Source organism: Typha latifolia, chromosome 10 (assembly GCF_019914945.1).
Source record: "Typha latifolia isolate L0001 chromosome 10, TyphaL0001v2, whole genome shotgun sequence".
NCBI lineage: Eukaryota > Viridiplantae > Streptophyta > Magnoliopsida > Poales > Typhaceae > Typha > Typha latifolia.
In genome coordinates, this window is record NC_133095.1 from 685,743 (window position 1) to 709,559 (window position 23,817).

General features: G+C 38.7%; 6 protein-coding genes across 10 annotated transcripts; 3 read left to right on the forward strand and 3 right to left on the reverse strand.

The window, feature by feature from the left end:
• Positions 1-67: 67 nt before the first annotated feature.
• LOC140797074 (serine/threonine-protein kinase Aurora-3-like) lies at positions 68-2,968 on the forward strand. Its single transcript, XM_073150360.1, has 6 exons — positions 68-282; positions 367-609; positions 695-790; positions 2,166-2,380; positions 2,454-2,526; positions 2,610-2,968. The coding sequence occupies exons 1-6, from the start codon at positions 187-189 to the stop codon at positions 2,709-2,711; spliced, it is 825 nt and encodes a 274-aa protein (XP_073006461.1). The 5' UTR covers positions 68-186; the 3' UTR covers positions 2,712-2,968.
• Positions 2,969-3,598: 630 nt separating this feature from the next.
• Positions 3,599-7,457, forward strand: LOC140797057 (autophagy-related protein 101). The gene is made up of 7 exons (XM_073150338.1): positions 3,599-3,947; positions 4,043-4,079; positions 4,825-4,910; positions 5,991-6,086; positions 6,530-6,689; positions 6,814-6,979; positions 7,096-7,457. The coding sequence occupies exons 1-7, from the start codon at positions 3,915-3,917 to the stop codon at positions 7,175-7,177; spliced, it is 660 nt and encodes a 219-aa protein (XP_073006439.1). The 5' UTR covers positions 3,599-3,914; the 3' UTR covers positions 7,178-7,457.
• Positions 7,458-7,915: 458 nt separating this feature from the next.
• LOC140796668 (protein TUNICAMYCIN INDUCED 1) lies at positions 7,916-10,884 on the forward strand. The gene is made up of 2 exons (XM_073149742.1): positions 7,916-8,626; positions 9,839-10,884. The coding sequence occupies exons 1-2, from the start codon at positions 8,033-8,035 to the stop codon at positions 10,595-10,597; spliced, it is 1,353 nt and encodes a 450-aa protein (XP_073005843.1). The 5' UTR covers positions 7,916-8,032; the 3' UTR covers positions 10,598-10,884.
• A 245-nt stretch (positions 10,885-11,129) lies between these two features.
• Positions 11,130-13,488, reverse strand: LOC140796803 (protein LATERAL BRANCHING OXIDOREDUCTASE 1-like). Of its 2 annotated transcripts, none has more exons than XM_073149929.1 (4): positions 13,376-13,488; positions 12,474-12,994; positions 11,675-12,002; positions 11,130-11,596 (listed from the first exon to the last, which is right to left on the reverse strand). In XM_073149929.1, exons 2-4 carry the CDS (start codon positions 12,971-12,973, stop codon positions 11,336-11,338), a joined length of 1,089 nt encoding a protein of 362 aa, XP_073006030.1. In that variant the 5' UTR covers positions 12,974-12,994; positions 13,376-13,488; the 3' UTR covers positions 11,130-11,335. The 2 variants fall into 2 exon arrangements, with proteins under 2 accessions (XP_073006030.1, XP_073006029.1); XM_073149928.1 differs by having other exon boundaries at positions 12,474-13,112; positions 13,376-13,480.
• LOC140796801 (uncharacterized) lies at positions 13,178-18,469 on the reverse strand. 4 transcript variants are annotated; one of them, XM_073149926.1, is made up of 13 exons: positions 18,139-18,469; positions 18,002-18,064; positions 17,881-17,934; positions 17,417-17,518; positions 17,162-17,248; positions 16,696-17,065; positions 16,412-16,623; positions 15,754-16,224; positions 15,479-15,540; positions 15,296-15,395; positions 14,922-15,001; positions 13,989-14,309; positions 13,178-13,486 (listed from the first exon to the last, which is right to left on the reverse strand). In XM_073149926.1, the coding sequence occupies exons 1-13, from the start codon at positions 18,193-18,195 to the stop codon at positions 13,453-13,455; spliced, it is 2,013 nt and encodes a 670-aa protein (XP_073006027.1). In that variant the 5' UTR covers positions 18,196-18,469; the 3' UTR covers positions 13,178-13,452. The 4 variants fall into 4 exon arrangements, 3 of the variants coding, with proteins under 3 accessions (XP_073006027.1, XP_073006026.1, XP_073006025.1); XM_073149925.1 differs by having other exon boundaries at positions 16,412-17,065; positions 17,881-17,925; XM_073149924.1 differs by having other exon boundaries at positions 16,412-17,065.
• A 116-nt stretch (positions 18,470-18,585) lies between these two features.
• Positions 18,586-21,634, reverse strand: LOC140796802 (probable thylakoidal processing peptidase 2, chloroplastic). Its single transcript, XM_073149927.1, has 6 exons — positions 20,437-21,634; positions 20,206-20,274; positions 20,062-20,130; positions 19,864-19,950; positions 19,591-19,658; positions 18,586-19,444 (listed from the first exon to the last, which is right to left on the reverse strand). Exons 1-6 carry the CDS (start codon positions 21,295-21,297, stop codon positions 19,324-19,326), a joined length of 1,275 nt encoding a protein of 424 aa, XP_073006028.1. The 5' UTR covers positions 21,298-21,634; the 3' UTR covers positions 18,586-19,323.
• Positions 21,635-23,817: the final 2,183 nt, after the last annotated feature.

Genomic DNA, 23,817 nt, shown 5'->3' on the forward strand with positions numbered 1-23,817 from the left:
AGTTCCGATATTTAATTTTAGAATGATTTGCATGATAATTCCACTTTATAAATATATTAGCAAATATGGACCAAATACTCACAATCGGCCCGACCCATCCCCACTCGCGATTCAAAGCACTCCATTTCCCCCGCCTCCCGTCTCCTTCTCCCCCTCGTCTTCTCTCTCAAATCTCTACTCTCTCCCATGGCCAAAGAGGAATGGACTCTCGCCGACTTCGAGATCGGAAAGTTCATCGGCGAGGGCAAATTTGGCAAAGTTTACCTCGCCCGAGAGAAGCAGGTCCGATCTATTCTCCTCCGCAAACTCCATCTCTCGATTCCTTGATCCAAAACCTAATCTTCTAATGTCGAATGGCAATACCAGAGCGGTTTCGTGGTGGCTCTCAAGGTGATCTTTAAGCAGAATCTAGAGAAGCATCGGCACCACGCTCACCTCCGGCGAGAGATCGAGATCCAGCACGGTCTCAACCACCCAAATGTGCTCCGCCTCTTCGCGTGGTTCCACGACGAGACGCGAATTTTCTTGGTACTTGAGTACGCTGCAAGAGGAGAGCTCTATAAGCTTCTCAAGAGTCTTCATCACTTCTCCGAGAAGAGAGCGGCCACTGTGAGTTTTGGGTCTTTGCAATTTTTGTTACAATTTTCTGATTTTACTCTAATCTTGAGTCTGTGGGATTTGATGGTGGGAAAAGTATATCGCAAGCCTTGCGGGGGCACTTGCGTATTGCCATGGGAAGCATGTGATCCACAGAGACATCAAGCCGGAGAATCTATTGCTGGATATTGAGGTTAGCAACTCGTTTATCTTTTCTTTCTTTCGTTGCGTTTGGTTTGGACATCCTAGACCAACGTCCTAGGTTTCTTTTGTATCACGTTGGATTGCTATTAAATTGTTACCTTCAGGATGTGTTAAATTATCTTGCTGGGCCATCCAAATGGTAAAACTAAGAGATTGGTATAGCTGCTTGGATTGGATAGTGAAGGAAATCTGATGGAAAAATCTTCAACTGGGTACTGTGGCATTTGTTTCATTGAGAGGGGATGGAACACTCATGCCGATAGTAGTGCGAATGATATTTACAGAACGTTAAAATATAAGATATAAAAATTATTGTTCTCAAATAATTTAAGTTTTAGAGTAGTCGGTGAGTTAACATGGTATCAAATGTCATGGATTCAAATTCTTGTCATGTTTATCTTTGTCTGAAAATATAAAATTCTACTTTTTTAAATTAAGTCTACTTAGTGGGCTCAGTATAGAAGTGAGAGAGTATTAAAATATAAAAAACACTGTTCTTTAACAACTTAAGCTTTTAGAGCATTTAGTGAATTAATAGAAAAATTATAGCTGATTTATGATGTAATTTATTGTTTCAGTTTTCTCTGTACTCGAAGCAATTTTTGGATTGACTTCTCACATAAAAATGTAAAACTTAGGACTATCTTATGCCAGGTTCTTTAAGGTGGTTTATAAATATGTTCGGTATAGGTATACAATGCAGTAGGAAGTGATTTGTTTATAGGGGAGACATTCCAAGGGAGAGGAGAGAAGAAAAATCTTAAAAACCACTTGGTCTGAAATGATGAGAAAGAAATGACAAGCCCTTTTATAGGCGGAGAATACTAAAGATAGAGCTGAATGATGAAAAAAAAATTCATCATCAACACAAATGAATTGAACATAAGGCTTCATTTTTTCTCATTGTTGGGATATTTTGCAATACTTCTTTCATCAGGTTCCACCGTACAAGTTTATTCTTGGAATTTGATTGGTCCTTGCAATTTTGCTTAGTGGTTTCACTGATTTTGATAGTTTTTGGATCAAGTTCAGTGTTCTGCTGAAATGTTCACATATTAGTTTTTAAGTAAATAGTGAGCTTGAGTTTGGCATTTGCACTCACAGTTTTACTAAGTTGAGGTCCAAAATTAATGAAAAGATTTTGCTATCTCCTTACTATTGATCGTATGATGTTTACATCTTATAGTTAATTTTCAAAGGAAACTCATAGATGAGTTGATTTTATACCATGGATTGACTTGCTGTTGGTGTACGAAGGGATAGTAATAGTATTGTCTAACTAGGCTAACCAGAATTATATCATAGTATCATACTACAAGGAAGCCCAAGAACTTAAGTTGTACTGATGGGTTTTTATTTTCCAGGGTCGACTTAAAATAGCAGATTTTGGATGGGCAGTTCAATCAAACGCTAAGAGGCACACCATTTGTGGCACCATTGATTACCTCGCTCCAGAAATGTTGGAGAGGAAAACACACGACCATGCTGTCGATAACTGGACTTTAGGCATTCTCTGCTATGAGTTTCTTTATAGTGTTCCACCATTTGAAGCTGCTGACAAGTATGATACATTTAGGAGGTAAGAACTATTTCTTATCACCTCAGAGTGCTGCATTCGGTTGTATGTAACAGTAAATGTGAATTTGGACCAGGATTATGAAGGTAGACTTAAAGTTCCCTTCTGATCATTTAGTCTCTGTTGAAGCAAAGGATCTCATCCGCAAAGTAAGTTAAGAAAGCATCCATATTTCACATTGCAAAGAAATCAAGGTGTGCCTGTTTTCTAAGTCTTGCTAATGACTATGCAGCTTCTTGTGAAGGATTCATCAAAGAGGCTTTCTCTTCGAGATATCTTGAAGCATCCCTGGATTGTCAAGAACGCAGACCCTTCTGGCAGTTGCAGTGAGTGAAATGTTGGTGGTCATGAAGAGATTTCCTTTATAGGGCCGTTAATGGAGGGATGACCATATATATATGCGAATATATTTTGAAAAAGCTCATAACAGTTTCAACATTGATAGTGATTGTGCACATAATTATAAACAATGTGCTTGTCTAGATCAAGCATCAGAAGATACGTTGCATTGTAACTTGTAACTGTTCTCTCCGCAATTAAGAAATTTTATTGTGGTTCAATAAGAGACTATGATATGGATGTCTTTAGTAACGACATGCTTTTAGCATAAGGTGAGATTGAGAATGACAAGTATTGACTTATGTTTCCTCTAGAGAGTTGCATTGTTAGGCTACATTCAGCCCCTTTCTCTAGTGAGGAAGATGAGAAATCTGACATAGAAAGGTTTTCACCGTCTTCATTTTTAGCTCCCAACTTCTCGGTCCCAGATCCTCCTCTTCTTTGCTATCCTCAATAAATCATCTTCATCTTAAGATACGTACATAGCAAAGTTACACTCCTAGGAATTTTTTGGTGAATTAGAGGACAAGCCTCAAGAATCTCTAATGTTAATTGACAGATGGTATGGTAGGCCATCTATATCAGGCATTCATTCATTTGATAAAAGTTGGATATGTAATTGAAAACATTCCAAGAGACTTTGGCTTAAACAGTAAGAAAGGAATAAAGAGAGGTTATTTTTGTAACTTAACTGTTTTAATATCCACTATCTTCTTCTCTAATTTTATGTATTTTTATTGATAAAGAGTTCGTTAATCTAATTATAAATTAGATATTGGAGTTAATTCTCATGGATATATGCACAGGGAACAATTTATTTTATTTTTATTGCTGCATTCTTTACGCTAATAATAAATTACTCTAGAAGCAACACGGCTCATAACTACCCCCCAAACTCTCATGTAATTAATTCCCCTTTGGTTACAGATCAACCTAGATTCTCGTATTCCATTTATTCTCCGAAACCTAGAGAAGATTAAATTCACACATATTCCTAGTTTCCCCGATAGAAACCCTAATCTATTCTTCTTCCCTTCTTCGCGATCGTCGAGATTTTGTGCCTTTATGTAGCTCGACTTCTTGCGATCGATCTCGTTCTTGCTTCTTCTGCTAACGAAGTCGATTTCATTATGGAAAAAGATTTGTTGCGCTAACGTTATCTTGTTGGATTCGTAGCCAGTGCTAGTTCTTAGACACCATGAATTGCGAAGTCTGCGAACTTAAAGAACTGGTTGGTTCTGTTCTTGGTATTTGCTATGCTATTTCTTCTTCCTTGACTTGCATTAGAGAGCAAAATTTGAGATAAAGTTGCATGCCTTTTTGCAGGAGGTCGAGCACGATGAGATTCGAGATGTTTTGCGATGTGAGTGTACTCGTTCCAGTTGGGTTTTCACGTTGATTGTAGCAGAAATAATCTTAAACCCGTATAATTGAAGGGTTACTCCATTTGTGGTTTGATAATTTCATACTTCACTGCTCTGTTCTAAGTCACATAGTTAATAGACCTTTTTAGCTTTATCTCTTGCTCTCTTTGCACTGTGACTCAAATGGTTGGCAACTTGGTCTGATTCTGGTATGTTGACATTAAAGTGTAATACGTGCCGAGCTTCCAGATGAACTAGAATTTCATAGTGTCGAGGAATGCTTGATCCTTTCAAGCTACAGTTCATCCTGTATCCTTGCATTTAATGTTAGTTTTAGCTATCAGTACCATTTTCTAATCATCTGTATAATTCATGGAAATATTCAGATATTATGTTCTAGTCCAAGAATGAGAATGTGCTTGAAGAAACATTATATCTTGTGGTTTGAGCTCCCCAGAATCTTGATTTTAGACTTCAGCTTGTGTCATACTCAGTATTTAGTATCAGACTAACCCTAGATGCTCCTATATACCTATGGCATAACTAAGAGTGGGAGCATTAAGCTGCTCTCAAAATAGACTTTAGTAGTATACCTATTATATTTCAATTTCCTAAACTGGTTTGACTGTTTTTCAACATGCTACGCAGATAGGTTTTAGTCAGAGTCCTTGTTTCTAAATATCTTTGCTGGAATTTATATTATGCATTTGTTTCTTTCTGATATATGTTTACATCTTGCTGCAGGCATACTGCATACAATTCTATTTCACAGAGCTTTAGGTCTCGTTCGGCCGAAGGATGTTGACTGTGAACTTTTCGAAATAACCTACGTAAGTACCAAGAGATGTTCGCACATCACACTGGATGAGACAATAAAAAAAATTCTCATCTAATTTTCATGACATTATTTCACTTTGCATGATTGGAATGAGGACTTTAAGTTCTTAAAACATGAGGGAAACAATTTTTGATCCATTGGACTGGCTAGTTGGAACCCTCTGGAAAAAGTTGGAGTACAGACCTCTAGAGCTTATGAGTTATGAGTTACATGAGTTATGAGGGTTTCAACTGCCACTCTCTACAGTTTGTCATGCTGAATTTTTTGGGGAAATGTAATGTGTGTTTACATCTTTTTTTATTAAAACTGGCCAATTTTGGACTGAAATTTCCATTCTGGAGCTGATTTGTTATGTATCTATCTGTACACTGTTTTAGAAGAACGAGTTAGTACATTGAAATGCATCTCCCTAAACCTTTATTTTTTGTACTTAATCTATCTTAAGGTCTAAAAGAAATGCATGTTGAACTAGATCCAGAATTGAAATAAGAGTTAAAGACATGTAATTGCCAGAAAACAAACCATTCCATGAACTTTGTTCTTTGCTCTTAACCCCTTTATGGAATCAACTGGTATACAACTATTGGTTTTTCCATCACAACTTAACAGAACTGATGCTTTGTAAATGTCTGAAAGCTTTGGCAGGTAAAATCTCGCCAAAACTATTTTTCATGACCAAAATGTTCTTTGTCCATAAATCATACCTTCCAAACATGAGCATATATAGTTGCATCTTTGTTGGTACCACAGAGGGGTTTGGTTGACCTGACATGTTTTTTTGCTGGAAATACTATCTTCAGCCAAAATACTTCATTAATTGCCAATTACCATTCTAGGAACCCTAGAGAGAGGTTATTTCACATTTGCAACCAGATCTAACTTTGTATAAATAAGATATAGAGTGGTGAACCTAGTGACTAGAGTAACTGATAACATTGCAATTTTCACTTCTACTTGGAGTCCTTGCTCTTTAATGTAACCCTTGAGTTTGAGTCTCACTATAAGTGAACCTTTTTCCCTGATGTAGGTAACTCCATTTGTTCTAGTACTTAGACTAAATTTTGCTTAACAGGTACAATGTGGAATATCTGAGCTAGAAAAGGAAATAGAGGGAAAGATTGAGGAATTCATCAGTAAGGTTGACAAACATCCAAACAGGAGGAGCCAGGTTTACATATCTTTTTCCTCAATTACTGAATACGTATGCTGGTAATTCTGGATCCTATCTGTCATGTAGTATGAAGTTGCACAAAAACCTGCAATCACAATAAATGTGCATGTTACGGTGGTTTGATTAAAGTTGAAACCAAAGGCACTCCTAATGGAATTCAAGAGTTTTGTGCCATCTTTTGGTTTGCTTTTAAATAATAAGTTTTGTTTATGACAATTTAGCCTACCCTGTTCTTATTATTACTTCTGAATTCAAGTTGATCGAAGTGCACTCAGCCCAACAACTATGTATGCTGAATTTAGTTCTAAAATTGCAGTAAAATTCATAAGCAAATTTAGGTCTATGTGAACATAGCCACATATTCTTTTGTATGTATAAAACTTACCACGGACAAGCTTGATGAACCAAATGTCATTTAACATATATATATTATCATTCAGATATGCGTCTCTTTCTATGAGACGAAGAATAAGCAGCAACCATTGTTTGGCAACAAAGTTGAACACATGGATTGGGAGCAATGGTATGTTAATTTGCATGTGGTTAATCGAAAACCACATGGCAAGTCTCATCAAAACAAAGTAGTTAGAGACCCCGGAGGTAAGACTATAGAAGCCATCTTTTCCATCAACCAGTGGCAGTGTTTTTTCCAATGATTTTCGTTATTATCTGATGTCTTCCTTTGACTTGTTATGTGACATACCTGCCTGCTGATTAACTTCAGAATGTTCTTTGGAGGAGACTAGTTCGCGGCGTGCTGCCTTGGGGTCATCACTGCATGAAGTTTTATTTCAGATTATAACATTCGCCAATGAGAAAAAGGACCACTTGCCTCCCATACCTCCTAATAAAGAGGGCGCATCGTTTCCTTATGAAATCACAATCCCGAGGTCTGTGTTTATATCCTCTCCATTAATTCATGTTTAAGATAATATGCTTTGGATCCTTTTAAACTGAACCTTTTCTCACTATCACTTGATGATCTTTGCTTCATATCTTTCCACAGTTCATCAGGTTCTTCTTTTGGGTGGCACACTGATGTTCTCAAGAGAATGCTGCAAAGAGGGCATCCAACAATGCTCAGCTGACTTCATGATCCTGACATCATACTTGCATGCAAGTATAGAAGATGCGCCGCTCTTCTTGTAGATCCCTACACTAACGAAACTTGCACCTCTGCTCTTAGAGCTTCGAGGATTTAAGGTGAATTTAGATGGGACTAGGTTGAATAATGAAAGCAAGTTAGACGTGTAATTGCTTATAAAAGCCTCTGCATAGTAGTTTGGGTCATTGTATGTATTGGACCTGGCAGTGAATATATCTTTTATATATATATATATATACTTATATGAAATGAATAATTATACATGGTGATATTGTATTGTCTGGATCTTACAGAGTTGATGATTGAAGTGGTGTTCGATTCGTGCATAAATAGTATCTGTTCATAAATTAGATATCTCGTAAATATATTTTATAATCAAATATTCATATATATATATATATATATATATATATATATATATATATATTAGTTAAATTTTGTATAAAATAAATTACGTAATAAGTTATGCATAAATTTTATTACAGATGTAATGCATGCATATTTTCTAAGCAAATCTTTTATTATAGTTAACATATTTATTTATAGTTTAGTAAAAAAGTGTAAACTTTTACATAAATATATTTAGATAATTTTATAAAAAAAAGATAATAAAATATAAGTAAAGTTATATATGTATCGAATTTCTTTCATTTGTCTAGGGTTAGAGTCTAAGATGTCAAATAAGTTGCCTATTTAACTTCCTGCACAACTAGCACATCCTATTCGCAGTCGTGGCATCTCTAAATACAATCTATATGCAGCTGCCCGATCTTATCTGAAGCTACCTCAAGCGCCAATCTATCGTTATATTAGCCGTCCGATCCGTCGATAACCACGGATGCCTGTCTATCCCTGCGGAACAACATACCGCGATTCCGGTCACCGCCCCCGCTATCCTCTTATTCCGTTTCAACTCCCAGAGCAGAAGATCGCAACGATGAGAATGGCATTAATTTCCCTATCTATTCTCCTCTTATTCCTCCTTTTATCATCCTCTCCATCCTTCTCCCTATTTCTCTCCTCCAACGCTTCCTTATTTGCCTTCCCACCCTCCTCACCCGTCCCATCTCCTCCTTCGTTCCTAGGCGAGATCGTGAAGGCGATCGCGGAGAAGGAGCGGTGGGATCCGAGGGGAGAGGTGAGGGTTTCCGATCTCGATGGCGGGAAAGCTAGGGTTGGGGTTTTGCAGAGGTACGAGTTCAAAGGTAAGGCCGGGAAGACGACGCTGCTGTTGAGTTTCTCCGATGAGACGGTGGAGTGGAGGAGAACGGCCGGTGGAGCACCGGCGGTGGTGGAGTCGGAAATGGATTTAGTGGCGGGAGAAGGTCTGGTTGGGATTGGACCGGCGGTTAGGGATCTGGAATTGACGGGGCCGCTCGATTTGAGGGTCGACAGTGAGGTGGATGATGAGATCTCGCTTCATTTGCCCGCGGTGAGTTATTTGTTAGTTCGTTTTAATCGTCAGTTGATTACGAGTTCTCTGGTTGGTATGATATAGAGGGAGTAGAACTGGAAAGGAACTTGTTTTGTGATGATTAGTAAGATGGTATAGGAATTCTTCTGGAATTGTACTCGATTGCTTCTCATTTAGTACATTTATAGTAGAAATAGCTTTCGTTTGAGGTATTTCTTAATCACGCGTTCAAATTTGGACACATGCTTCGCCTAATTTGAATGTTAGATCAGTGAAAAGATTTAAGTGCTATGAGTTTGTGGCGTAATTCTGAGTCTCTGACCATAGAATTTGCTGTTGTGCGGTACATTACATATCTTATCAATTCAGAAGGACCAGTGAGAATAACAGAATAACAAAAGGTTAGAAGATTATAACATGATAATCTAGAGGAGCTGCTGGGCTATTTTCCTTAGGAAGGCAGTGACATGATAACGAAGGGCAAGTCAAAGAAGTTATTACTTTTCTTCTTTCTTATTTTCGGAAGTTTCTGTTTAGTTATATGTATAGGTAGTTAACATGTTATGTTCTCCTGAACTGTAAGATGACATCTCCTTTCCAAAGAGTAGGATGGCATAGGACTAGAAAATCATTTTATAGTTTGCTTGCCAAACCAAGTTCGTGGATTTTTTCAGAGGCAGCTGTAAGCATCTTTAATAGGCTTAAATTAAATATATGGATCTTTAGTTACTTCCTGTTGCCAATGGAAAGTTGACTCTTTTACATAAGCTTCTCTTTTGTGCAAATCAGTGATTCTATTTACAATGTTAGCATCTCCCATTGCTCTTCGATACTCAAATTAAACATCTCCTCTTCTAGTCTCCTTTCAACAAAAGTTCTTAATATTATTCCCTCTGTAACAAAGCCTCTGCTGCTTCTTGCCGTATTTGCCCCTTTTGTCTAACCAAAGTGGATCCAAGTTGAGAGTATTGCCTTTATCTCTATTCTCTAGCCTTGGAATCGTAGGACACTTGTTTCCAAGTGAAGAGAATTCTAAAATTTATGAGTATTTCATATTTTCATTATTTTGATTATCCTCTCTCAATTTTTATATCATAAATATGATCACTTCGCAGTTTTTATACTCTCTGATTTTATCCCACTTGTGTTTCCTGCATTTCTACTATCAGGAAGAATATGCTGCTGTAATTGTACTATAGAATCTGAAGAGCACATTATGTTGTTATGCAGCTAAATATTACACACACAAGATTAAAGCGGATAGTTGTTGCTGAGGGTATCACATTAAAGGTGGTGGGTGTTCAGGAAGTCTCCTTCATCCACCCCTATGATATTGGCCTGACGACAAATGGCAGCTTGGTCACTCACAGTGAAGATGATAACCAGATTTGGCCCCTCGGTTATTCCTCATGTGCTCCATTGCTTTCAATGCATGTTAAGGGATCTGTCATGGTTGTTGCAGATAGGACCCACAGATCTGGAGCTTTTGTCAAAGCTTCATTTGAGTCTCATGATACCGTTGAGTTATTATCGGGAAAGTGTTTTGTCAACGGGCATGGGAAACGGATTTCAAGATGTTTATTCTGTTCTGTTAGTCCAAAACTAGCTTTGGTGGAGACAGTTGTGAGAACTTTGCTAGACAAGAAAGCTTTAGAAGATATATCCATACGCTTCCTCCAAGCTAAGATCGTGTCATCGTTGTTAGTGAAATTCCAATTGAAGCTAGAGAGAGAGATCACAGAAGATGATAGGATCTGGAAAAATGTTTCAGAGTGGAAAATGAAACCTAAGATCCAACATGTCTGGCTTCAGGTAGTGGCTAGAGTTGAAGGTGGGAGGCTGAAGGTTATACTAGTGAAGAAACTTAAGAGAGGTTTTTATCTCTCTGATTCTACTGCTTGGAGCAATCTAATGTCAAACGTGTCTTTCACTCAGTTTCCATCTTTCATTGTTCCTCCTGAGACATTGACATTGGATGTCAAGTGGTAAAACAGCATTCATTAATTTGTATTTAAGGTGTACACAAGACCATCTTTCCAGTGTTTTTATTGATTTCTTTTGCTGTAGAGGGATATTGTTGTTACTTACCAGAAGCTCTTTTTCTCCTCTAGTCAGAGGTGAAGTGTTTCAACCAACACCAGCGTTTGTAAATAAGTACGCAATCTCGGTGACAGAAGTCTGTGTGCTCTGTATTGATATTTGGAAAGTGGCTAGCATTCTTAGTTGTTGTATTGCTGTAGTTTGTATACATTATGAAAAAGAATGACTTTTTTATACATTAGAGTAAATATGAGATGCATGCAAATGTGATTGTTTTCTAGTATCACCATCCTGCAGGTTGGGCTATTTTAGATGCTTACTGTTCTTCAAAAGAATTAAATGTTTCCTATTGCATTGTCGAATCTTTCTGGAGCTACGCTGTACGTGGTGAAGTTCCAAAATGGACCAACGCTAGCAGGAGTTTCTTGATGGGGTCATATTTTTACACAGAATTTTCATGAACACGAAATATTAATCAATATTTTGCTCAAGGAATCAAAGGCAGCTGCTTTAAAGCAATGCAGAGCATCAGCACATAAAAGAAGCATACAAAGGTTCAGCGATATTGTGGATTAATAGACTGGTTGCTACTGACCCACAGACTACCACAACACAACTTGCAACCAATTCAGGGAACCCAACTTTATTTGTATCTACACAATCTTATCCATTTCTACTAATTCTGGCTCAGTTTTTGCTGAAATGGTGGACCTGGATGTTTTCCACCTCCAGTTTCTTGAAGTCACTGATCTTTCTCAACCTGAAGAACTTTCCCCAGCTGTACTCCTTGTATCTAGAGGGATGTTTCTCCTCGTCTACCAGCTCCTCCAATGGCTTCACTGTCACGTAATGTGCAGGATTGAAGAAGAAAGGAATGGATAACCTCCCCTTCTCGGAGTTTGCCACCACCCTATGTTCTACACTTTCATACCGGTCATTGCTCCAGACCTACTTCAAATTATTTTCAATCGCGGTTACATTAAGTAGCAAATTTATAAACTTTTTAGTAGTGTGATGTTAACGCACCTGAACAATGTCTCCCACATTAACAACGAAAGCACTGGGGAATGGCCTGACACGGATCCACTTGCCGTCGGACCGCCGCTTGACTTCAAGACCGCCAACGTCGTCCTGTTGGAGGATGGTTAGGGCTCCGGAATCTTTGTGGCGACCAACACCGAGTGCCAAGTGTGGGGAAGGACATGGAGGATAGTAGTTAAGGCGGATGAAGCTGGTCTGATCTTTGAAGTAGTTGTTCAAGCACTTGGCGGGCATGTTCAGTGTTAGTGCTATCAGTTCCAACAGCTTAAAAGCCAGCTCTGTCACTGCTTTGGCGTATTCCTCACAAGCCTCCCTGACAAAGTACATTAATAGTGCTCAGATGAAAGAGAGGAAAGATGTAAAAATACATGACTTAACCAATATATTGAAATCTGGAAGGCTCCCAGTGATATAAGGAGGAATCCGCATCTTAAAACTACGTGCCACCGTTAACAACGAATGGAATCCCATTATGATTTTCTTTTCTTTTCTTTTTTCGTATCACCACCTACATTTTGATATTATAGCAAAAGAAAACCTTTTTTTATTTTTAAATCTTCTCTAAAGACCGGCCTTTTCCTCCTTTTTAGATATACTTTCGAAAAGAACATCTATCCCTGCTTGCAATGATAGGAAAACATTTTAGCCCATAAAATATATATAATACTTGGAATATTTTTTTCCATGAATCAATTGTAGATTATTTGCATAAAGTATAACTGAAAGCAAGACATGCCAGACCAAGAGATCAAACAGTAGCGGAGGATTTAGTTAAAACTCTCACCTAAATCCGATCGGGCACCTTGGCCACTGATTATAGAGCTGGAGCAATCCTCCCAATTCGGGCTCGGCCGAGTCGGGGATCACCATTGGCTCCTCTACCGCGAAATCGAACACCTCCTTCCAATCCCTCACGTTCTTGGTGTGCTCCGACTCGTAGTAACCCAGCGGATTCACCTCGTCCCTCCTCACCCGCCTCTTCTCCTCTTCCTCCAATCCAAAGAAACCCCGCGCCAATGCCGCCGCCTTCTCAACGACCTCCTCTGCCACCCCGTGGTTGACCACTTGGAAGAACCCCCATTCTCGGCACGCCGCCTCCACGTCAGCCAGCACAGCAGCTAATGGCTCCGGGATGGCGGCTGTTTCTCCGAAGTCGGCATCGGGGATTGGGAGGTGGAGGAGAGGGGAGAGGTCGATGAGTGGGATGCCACCGGCTTCGACGACGGTGTCGTTGGGGCGGTGCTCGGGTTCTTGGAGGAAGGCGGGATCTACCTCGAGATCCATCGGATAGACCTGTAGATGATGCTGGGGAAACAGTACCTTGAATCTAGACTTTTCACATCCTCTTTATTAAAAAAAGAAAGGTAAAATATTTGCATATATCACCCTCCAATCTTAGGCTTTCACAGTTACAATCCTGAAACTAAAATTACACAAAACACTCTATATTTAATAAAACTTAGCAGTGTTTTGGATGACAGACAAGAGAAGAGGAAAAGAAATTTGTTATTTAAATTGGGTGGCTGTGAAGTGTGAATTAAAAACATAATGTGCCTTTGGAGTATATTCAGCTAAATATAGGGTGTTATATGTAAAATTTATTTATCTTCGAGTGATAAATTTAGTGGGCACATGTAACGGGACAGTAACCCCAAAAAGAATACAGCTACAATACGTGGCTCTTACATGGTACTATGGCTCCACCTGCCAAAGATTGTGTTCTCCTCCGGCGTCGCCGCCCACTCTCTTCACCTGACATGTTTCTACTGCTCACAAAGCTCCTCAAACCTGGAAAGGCTGAAACAATATATAGTAGTTAAGCATAGAGCATAAATTTCTTATTTTCTACAATAGACCCTTGATGTAGTCTAAGTGTACAGAACGCCAGAAAATAATCTAGAAATGACTCGCAGAAGTAAAACTATTAGAGTAATAGACTAAGTCCAAGGAAATATGTGGCCACATCTAATATGGTAAGAAAAAATTCATGGGACCATCTCCTCAGTATTTTGACTCAAGATGCGTTGTAGTACATTAAATATCAAGAATTAGAGTTAACTAGGTTTTACCTTTAAGAAAATTATAATATAAAATGAATTTAGGAATGAGGACTCCTAATGCCTTTTTTTTTTTTTTTTTTTTTTTTTTTTTTTGCTTTTTAGATTTCCTTCAATTGAAAGGCTTTTTTTTACAGTAATCTGACAAAGAGATCAAGTTCCGAAGACAAGATAAAAGTTTCAATGACAAAAGAAGTTTTCCATGAGAAATAATGTAAGTATCGCATGCAGAGATAACGGACCTTCTAAGAAGGGGCTTTGGATTGTAAGGAAACAGGTTTTTCCGCTGAAGATCTTCCAATGTCTTCTTTAAAGAAAGCAAGCATTCTTTAGCCTTTTGGAAAGGCTGCAGATTGATTGTCTGAGTTATGCTACCAAATTTTTGCTCTGGTTCATAGATACCAGCCACCATTGCTGCCGAAGCTGAAGGATCTAAATTCCCCTTAAAATTGCTATCATGTGTAAAGATCTTTTGTCTCTTGTAGCATGGCTCCTTAATTGCAGTATCAGAAATTGAAAAATTCACAAAGATACACCAAGAGCGAGAAATTACACGTAAGCACCTACAAGGGCAAAAAGTCGAGCCATCATGTATCACAAGAAAAGAAAAGAAAAGCAAGTACATGAACACACCCAATAAGATAATGAATCATGAAAGTTAAATTTGAAGGTAAGGCAACTAAAAAGGTAATAAGAAATGACAGATTGTAAGGCATGCAGCAACTAGACATCATCTGAGAAAAGGCGATTAAACTGTGACAAGAAATAACAAAGAATGCTATAGCGTCCAGCAACCAGAACTCGTTGCCTTCAATATTTTCATCAAACTAACAGTTCATCATTCTTTTGAGATTGGTCTAGAGGATAATCTTCTAGCTAGATATTTGTCAAAAAGGTGGAAAGCGGAAACACATCAGAAGGAAAGAGAGATGACAGTGCAAAAAATTTCATGTTGTATGCCTGCATAAATTTACAAACAACTAGCTACTCAGAGTGTTGGTTGTCACTAACCATTTGTATCTCAAGTTAGTAAAAGGTCCTTACTTTTTTCTACAGGAAATTATTAAAAAAAAATAGAAATGGGTTTTGACAGTATGTAAGGATAAGGAGTAGAAATGCACCTCCTATATAATAACAAAATAAATATAGCAAAAGAGTAAGGAATAGAAATGCACCTTAATAGATATTGAGCACAGAGTACACCTGTATCCTTCGATATAAGATAATCAACAAGCACCAAGTGATCAAAGTGTAACTGCAGAATGAAAGAATATTTTGTATTATAATCAAATTGCTGTGCTTTGGCCTATTACCCTAAAATAATCAGAAATGATAGTAAAGCATGCACATTTCTTTTATATATTAGTCATCATGAATGAATTAAATTGTGGGGTGGCATAACCCATGTTGTCCAGCACATACAGTGCGGCCCCAATACATAAACATCAGCATGACCTGGTGTTACATAAGATAATTTACGATTATAGCCTCCGAACAATAGAAACATCAAAAGAAAGGACATACTCAATTTGCTATTTAACATACTCACCAATGAAAGAAAAAGATGGAAAAGGAAAACGGGATTAAAAATGGCTGAAAATGCATCTCTAGTAGTTTCTTTAGGAGCCAATTTCTTTTCTATGTCCTCCCTGCAGGTTTTAAAGGAAAATGAATAAAAATATATCCCAGGAAATTTAGTGTAACCTTTGTCTTTTAGGATAGATTTGCTCACATATGTATGGTAAGGAATGGAGCATCCAAAAGCTCCAAGAGCATACCAAATAACATATCATCCTGCAGTTTTGAAGTGAAAACTCTTAATCAAGAAGGTGCCCAGAGATGAAGGAATTTACAATATCTACTAAAGATGAAAAAGTTAGGTATAATGCTTGAATAATGATGAGTTCTAAAGAGAACAATCAAACAAGCAAGGGATCTTCAGGAAATGCATTTTAAGCAATGCCAGCAGATGAGGGAAAGAAATTTGTAGATGCAAGGGCACCCTACCTCCTCCATATATAAATCCAGGAAGGATAAAGCAAAATCTAAAGATGATTCATGATCGCCATACTTCTTTATTTGACCACATTTCTGGAGCCATTCAGAAATCTCTGATAAACCAATATGACTGCAACAATCACTGCAGAGTTGTGACTCACAAGCAAAAGAAGAAGCTTCTTTTGAACATGAACATTGCTGTCTAGTTACATCATTAATACGTGCCAACATGAAGCAGCATTTAAAGAGTAGAAATATAGCCTGTCTCTGCAAGTGTCGGGTGCATGAATTATACACCTTCAACCCTTCAGCAATACTAGATAAAAATGGGGATCCTTCTAAAGAACTTCCAGAGTCAACAACAGACTCTGAGATAGACTCACATAGAAGATCTTGGAAATATTGCCTGAGAAATTTAAGCCACGAAACAAGACGAGAACTTTGCCACCGCATGTGGGAGCTAACTCTTATCATTAACATCTGCAGAAAGGACCAAACATAATTAGTTGCATAGAGACTCATGGATAACTCGCAGAACATATGTCAATTCCACAAGACATTAATACCCTCAGCTTCCATATAGTCGGAAAATATATGGTAGTAACAGAAAGCCTGCCTGATGTTATGAATATAATAATGTAACTTCATTTAGAGATAAAAAAATTACCAGCATTTTGTGTCTCAGATATATGGAAAGGCAACTGCCATCACCTCCCAGCTGATTGCAGAAACAAGACAAAAGCTCAGGAATAAGATCACCTAGTTTGGAATACATAAAGTGCTCATCCAGTAAAGCATTCTTCACATTTTCAAAACCCTTTTGTTCAATTAGGGAGCAGAATAGCTGAAGGATTGCCCCTGAAAGAGTACCTTTGAACCCTGAAGAACCATTATTCTTGTCAAGTGCTTTATCGCTGCCAGCTCTAATCACCTCGCTAACATTTATCTTACCAATTAAATTCCAAGGCATCCTTTGAAGAAAAGGTACAGCAAGATGTAAGTACCTGTCTTCAAGCTCACCATAGTCATGTTTAAGAGACTTCAGAATGTTACGTAAAAGTCGGAAAAGGCCAGCCACCATTTGCCAGCTCATGCTTGCAGACCTTAACTGCAAAACTGCAACAAAGCTTTCCGTGTCAAAACTTAAACTTTCAATTCCAGACACCATATTTTTTGTGAGGGAGTAACGCTCCATCAAGCATTTGTCTCGAGGAGTAATGGAGCCAACTGCTGAACCTGAGGATGTGCAGCCACAAATGTGTGACATCGCTGCATCTAGGGTAAACCATATCAACTGAAGAAACTCAACCCATATGTTTTCCTGAGGGATTAGAAAAGAGAAACATTAGAAGAATCAGCAGAATAAAGTACAAACTTGTAGAACAGACCAAATACTCTAGACAAGTTGACTACATACAAAGTTAATAAGAGAATTGGAGATTGCAAAGAGAATGTTTCCAGCCAAATGTTGAACGTATCTGCTGTCATAACTCATGAAAGCAACCTGAAAGAATGAAAAAGAGGCAAGATTATCACCCAGTAACACTACACGCAAACTGAGCTTTGATTGCAGAACTATCAGCAGCCGCCCATAAGTACATTCATTCAAGATTTGCAGGCAGCGGAAGCAGAGTAAACATCTTTTCTACATTCCTACTTCCAGAAGACTTACCATTATGGAAATAATATTAGCCAAGCATTTGCAGTCACCGTTAAGAGGCTGCTCCAAGTGCATAAGACAATTGTGAACAGAATGAGAGTCATCCACTTTGTCCTATAATATTTAAATAGAAAGGTGTCATTTCTCAAAAGCTTCTTTCTTTTTCTTTTTGACATAGGCTATATAAATGGGTACCTAGCAAAAATACGAAATGCATTCGCGTAGATAATTCTCAATTATCTTCTACTGTTACTAATATATTCACCTTTTGCAGAAGAGCAATAACGCAGTAGTTTAGCTTCCGGAGGATATTAAGAAACCGTATCATTCAGCAAAAATTTAACAGTGCTATTTTTCAAACTTAAACCATAATCGCTCCTCTCAAACTTATCCGGACGTTTCAACACTTTCGAATTCCAGAAACCAACTAAGAAGACCTAAAAAAACTCCGGAATCGAAGGCATGCGAGCTCATACCAGATCTATTGTGCAGTTGAGTTCGGTTCCCCATTGCCGGATCTCCTTGGAGACCTAAGAAACGCATTAGAGAAGGGAAAGATACCAAAGCAAGAGGTAGAGAGATGAGAGCAGAAATTACTCGAGAAAGAGATAGAAGGATCTGCTTCTCGAATTCTTTCGTCAGTGGAGAGGGCTTGGATTCCTGTGTGAGAGAGATAGGATCGGGTAAGATCGCAGTGAGACGAAGGAGAAGGAGAGAAAGATTAGGGCACTGACGAGGAAGGAGAGGAGAGAGCTCGTCGTGAGATCGCAGAGGTGAGAGATGCGCGCCATTTCTTTTTCGCCTTTGCTATTAGGGGGTGGGATGGTGCGTTGGCTGGTGTTTGTGAAGGTGACCCGATTCGCTTCTCCGCTTATATAATGGTGGGTGGTGGTGCTTAAGCGTGGCTTACTGAACGGCGTGCCCAAATGACAACTCTACTTGGGTAGTACTAGTACTGCGAATCGGATGGATAGCTAATTCGCATGCTTCTGTTTTCTGAAGAGAAAACAGCGGAAAAAACAAATAATTCGTTTTTTTTATCTTTTATTCGTAATTATGTTTTCCTTTTCTTTTTTTTCTTTTTTCTTTTCTAAAGATTGATCCCCAACAACGAATGCTGAAACAATTTGAATATATGCAGATCAGAAAAATAGTAGCGTACCAGTATGCTCACAAACATATGATGAAATAGCCAAATCTTGGCGCATAATGTGACAATTTACCCCTTACTTTGCATATATTTGTCACAGTTACATTCGTCCCACACAGAATAAGGGAGATTTTACTCCTTTAGATCAATGTTACATTCAAAGCACAGACAGAATAAATGAGAGATTTTACTCCTTCAAAAATCTTCACAAAATTCGGAAGGACCAAGAGGACTTAACATGAGCGAAATGAATATGTGTGATGTACTCTCCTGTCGAAGCAAAGATTAAGAGCAGAACAACAATTTGCTTACATGGCACAGTTCCAGCAGCTATGCTTCGCCCTCGTAAGCTCTCCAATTTGTTTCTCAGGTAGCAAAGCCATTTGAGCAAGACAGTTGCTAGATATGATAGCATTCGTCAAAGTGAACTGATAGATCTCAGCAGCATTAAGATCTGAGAACCATCAAAACACGTTTTCTGAGATGATCTTTAATGATCTAATAATGCAATGCTCCTCCATTGGCTATAAACAGATAAGAGGATGCATTCGAATGGCAAGAGTAGCAGAAAGTTTCTGCAGGATTCTGAAAGCCTTAAACAAGCATCTGCCGATATGGCAGGCAAAACAGAATTCAAAGGCAACAAGTAATCAGAGAATAACTCTCGAGCATAAACAACATAAAAATACAGATGAGTAAAGCAGCTCATTGTAAGAGCTCCGAAAAAATCCATCTTTTTTTTTCAGTTAATGTCCCCAAGAAGGCACCATTATGAGATCACCGGTGCATAGTGTACTGGACTAGTTTCATAGACAGTATCTGATATTCTTGACGGGGGCCAGTATCGAAGCACCGATCGTCCAAGAATGTTCTTCACAGGAAGTGGTCCCCTAGAATGATACCGAAAAAAGAAACATCAAGAAACCACCAACTGTAAGAAAATTTGCATTGTAGCTTGATCGTTAAGGAAAACGTTGGTGTGCAAAAACAACAAAATAAACAAAAGGATAGCTTATAGTTGGGCTTCAGGGCATACCAGTTATGAGAGTCGAAGCTGTTGTTTCGATTATCACCCAGCACAAAGACATATCCTTCAGGCACAAGCTATATACACAACAAACGCAAGTAATCAGTATATAATCAAATAGAGAAATAGAAACAGGCCCTAGCATCTGCTGCATATGTAACAAGATCAATTTAACTTATGTTGTCAAGCATCTCACCTGTCAGTAATAAATTCATCAATTGTATTCATTATACCTATTTCAGTAACAAAAAATAATTCCAGATGAGAATCAAGAGAACATACCACTGTTTCCATTTCGTAGTTAAGGGGCTCCAATATGAACTCTTCATCCTGGACAACACCATTCACCAGCAATTTGCCATTGTGGACCTATCATGATGGACAATATAAAAAACATTGCTATTAAATGAAATGGAAGGTCAGTTTACAAGAATACAATGGGGGAAGATGAAAGTGCTATTTGTTACAGTAGAAGCTTACTTCAACAAAGTCTCCAGCTTTAGCAACAACTCTCTTAATAAAGACATCACCTGAACTGAAACCATATTCCTGCAAAGATGAAAACTCAATTAAAATCGTAACGCGCATGTTTGTAGAGTTGCTTCACAAAGAACAGAATTCTACCAGCAGACGCGAAGGAGCCCTGAAAATAACGATGTCTGTGATCTCTGGCTCCTTGAAGAAATAGGATACCTGCAATTACAAGAAAAATAACAACAGCAGAAGAAGTTAATTACCAAGATTATTCTCCGTGACAAAATCGACATCAATACTAACATGTAAACCAAAGGTCGGCGGATTAATACCTAAAAATCAAGTTTGCTAGCATAAGAAAAGAACAAATAATCTTTCTACCTTCTCTGCTAGTATCCGGTCTCCAACATCAAACGTCGGAAACATAGAACGAGAAGGGATCGATCTCGGCTCAGCCAAGCACGACCCATACAGCAGAGGAACAGTCATCGCAGCAAAAACAGTCTTCGCATCATCCGAGCAAGAGTTCACCCACCGCGAGAGCCAGCTGTTCCTCTCGCCAACCTTCATCTTCGCGGAAGACACGACGCCACCCATCACATTCGCACTCACCACACTACCAGAGGTTGCCTTAGCTTCGCAAACAACAGGGGAAGCAACACTTTTCCCCCTATCCGGGGCAGCCGCTGTCCCTCCCTTATCCACTGGGGCACTTCTTGATGAACCCGGGAGGAATTCGCTGCACGGCAACCACTTAGTCGTCTCCAAGAACGGAAACAGTGACGAGGGTTTAAACCCCAAGCTCATAGAAGACGAGACCCCAAATCCTCCGACTCCGGCAGTTGACCCAGAGCCAGAGCCCGGAACGATCACTGAGAGCAATCCTGCAGTCAGCCGTGACTTCCCGCCCTTCGCAGACGAATAATCTCCAGCGATAGCGGAAAACAATCTTGACCCCGAGCAATCTGAGGAGGAAGAGGAGGAGACCTTCTTGGAAGAATCTCCAGCAAGAGACGATAGCTTGGAGAACGCCGTACTCTTGGACAAATTGCGAGACCAGCACCGATCGCCGTTGCGGCTGTCAGGGGGTTCATGATCGGATCGGTGGCTGGAGAGGAGGGCGAAGGAACGGCCGGCTTCATAGAAGAAGCGGCAGTTCCCGTTCCTGCACCGGATCCCGGCCGAAGCGGCCAAGTTTTGCGCCAAGAAGCCGGAGTAGGAGATGGTGACCCGAATCGCCATACCTGCGAGGTTAAAGAACCTTCGAAAGATCGGATGCACCGAGGAGGGTAAAGAACCTGAGGGGATACGGGAGACCCCCGAGATCACAGATCGGATGCCATTTCCACGGAGCAGAAAGCCAAACCGGGACCCGGAAGGGGGAATCGAAGGGCTTCGCCGAGATCTAGTGTTCCGAGGACTCCGCGATGGAGAGGTATAAGGCCTGTGGAAGGTGGGGAAGACGATCTAGGGTTAGGCTTTACAGTTTTTTGATCGATTGCGATCCCGAGCTTCCCTCGTAAAGAGAGGAGCTCAGGACTCAGGAGGCAGACGAACGGAGAAAGAGAGACGAAACAGCTAAGCCTTAACGAAAAGATCTAAGGTTATAGGCCGGGTGATAGAAACTTGACCACGATTGTGGAGATATTTACAAAATAACTGGTCGTTCGGTACGTTATTCCCATTGACTAATTCATATTAGGCTAACCTTAAGATTCTATTCGTTTTATTATTTCTATTTTCACCATCTCCCTTTCAATCTTTTTTACTGCAAATTCTTCGACACGTGTGATATATCCGATAGTTTGACTCCAAAATTTTGACCCCTCCTAATTTTACGGTATATTCATAATTTTACATAATAATATTCAAGATTTCGTAGCGTGAGAAGTGTCTAGGTTCATAGTCTCTGGTATCGTGGTGGGACAGGTTAGTTTGGTAATTAAATGCAGTCATAAGGTCATCTCATTTGTATTAATTTTTTATTATTCGAGGTTGGTTCAGTGCTTCCTAGTAGCTTCCAGGACAAGCATAGCCCAAAGTCCGATTAAGACTAGCACCGCTCTCTGGGAGCTGTGTGGCAGGAAAAGTATTGCAGCTTCAATTTTCTTGTAAATAAATTAAAATAGATTGTCCTAATTGGACGTAAATGAGTCTACTCGGCCCAACTCGATTGAGACTCATTTTTAGCTTAACAAAACTATACTTAATAGCTAGATTGGTTTATTTGGGCTTAAAAGTGAGTTAATGGGTGGAAGGCTGATATGAATATTTACCTAAAAATAAAGTCTAAAAGGAGGTGAGATGGTGACCTCAGTGAAAGAAACTATAACCTCGGCGGTTATGAGAACCGTAGGAGGGTAAGACGGTAAGAACAGTGACGATAGGCGGTGCTCATCGGTTTAGGGGTGAGCGAGGCGACTTTGATGAGATTGAGAGTTTTTAAGGTAGTGAAAACAGTGATGAATCTAACGACGATAGGACTGCTCACCGACTCAGCTTAGGAACTCAATTTTAAACAAGTCGAGCCGACGACGAGTGCACAAGTGTTTTTTGATGGCCCAAATCTATAGTCCATCTATTTTAGCAACCCATTTTAGGATAATTAGTTGATGTCTAACTTATGTATCTAAAAAGATAATTTTTATATCTAACCTATCATTGATTGATCTATAGAATGGCTATATAAATAATTTATAATTAAAGCACACAAATTATTAGTAACAATTCCTACCGAACAATTAGGACTCCCGAGTTGCCACGTTTACCAGTTCTCTATTAAGTAGTAGTTGAGTAAATTTCTACCGAATAATTTTCCGCCCTCCTCGTCCACTAAAAATTTATCGGGTGAGAGTAGAACACATGGTCAACGGTAGTAGGAAGGCAATAATTTGCAACAAATACTAGAAAGATTATTCGTAATTTTTATCCAGTAAATAATCTGAAAACTTTTATATAATTTCTTGAGAGAATATAGCAGGAAGAAAAGAACAAAAAATAAAGAGAGAGACAAAAAGGCGGCGAAAAATCAGCGGGTTGGGCAGGGGTTAGGATGCTTTAAAGTCAACATCAATGACGTGGCTCTTTTAGTAGGTGGGCCCTCGATCATCTAAGTGACGCAAGCGCGTACGTATAGGAGAAATAATAAGTTTGACTAATAAATATGGTGTTCACACTCGTCTTATGCTATTATATGGTCAACTAGTAGAATTTGTTTCTTTCTCTTAACATGTAGAGCATTACCAAATAACTTATTAGAGAGAAATTATTTTGACCCTACTTCATTTCAAGAATATTTTCTATTTAAAATACATCTTATAATACACTCTAACGTAATCATTAATTTACCTTTAATATTATCCTATTAACTTAAAAAATATTTATCATAATTTTATAAAAGTAAAATATAATTTTTCGACAATTACTATACTATTATTTTAGAGTGTAAATAAACATAAAAATAATTATTCATAAAATAAAAAATTTATTTTATTAAAGAGAAATACTTATTTCTTATTTTTAAAATAAAAGAATGCCATGAACCAATTCCTTAAGTACGAAGTATGTAAAGATATCATATGTACATAAATAGACGGGGGTTGGCTTTTACAACGGAGCAAGTCGTTTACTAGTTATATGTATACAAGAACAAGTCTGGAATAAGATCCATCAATTTAGGATAAGATTTGACTTCGGATACACCATATTTCTTCTGTTTTTTGCTGGATTCATTTGACCTAGTGATTAGATGACATTTCTATA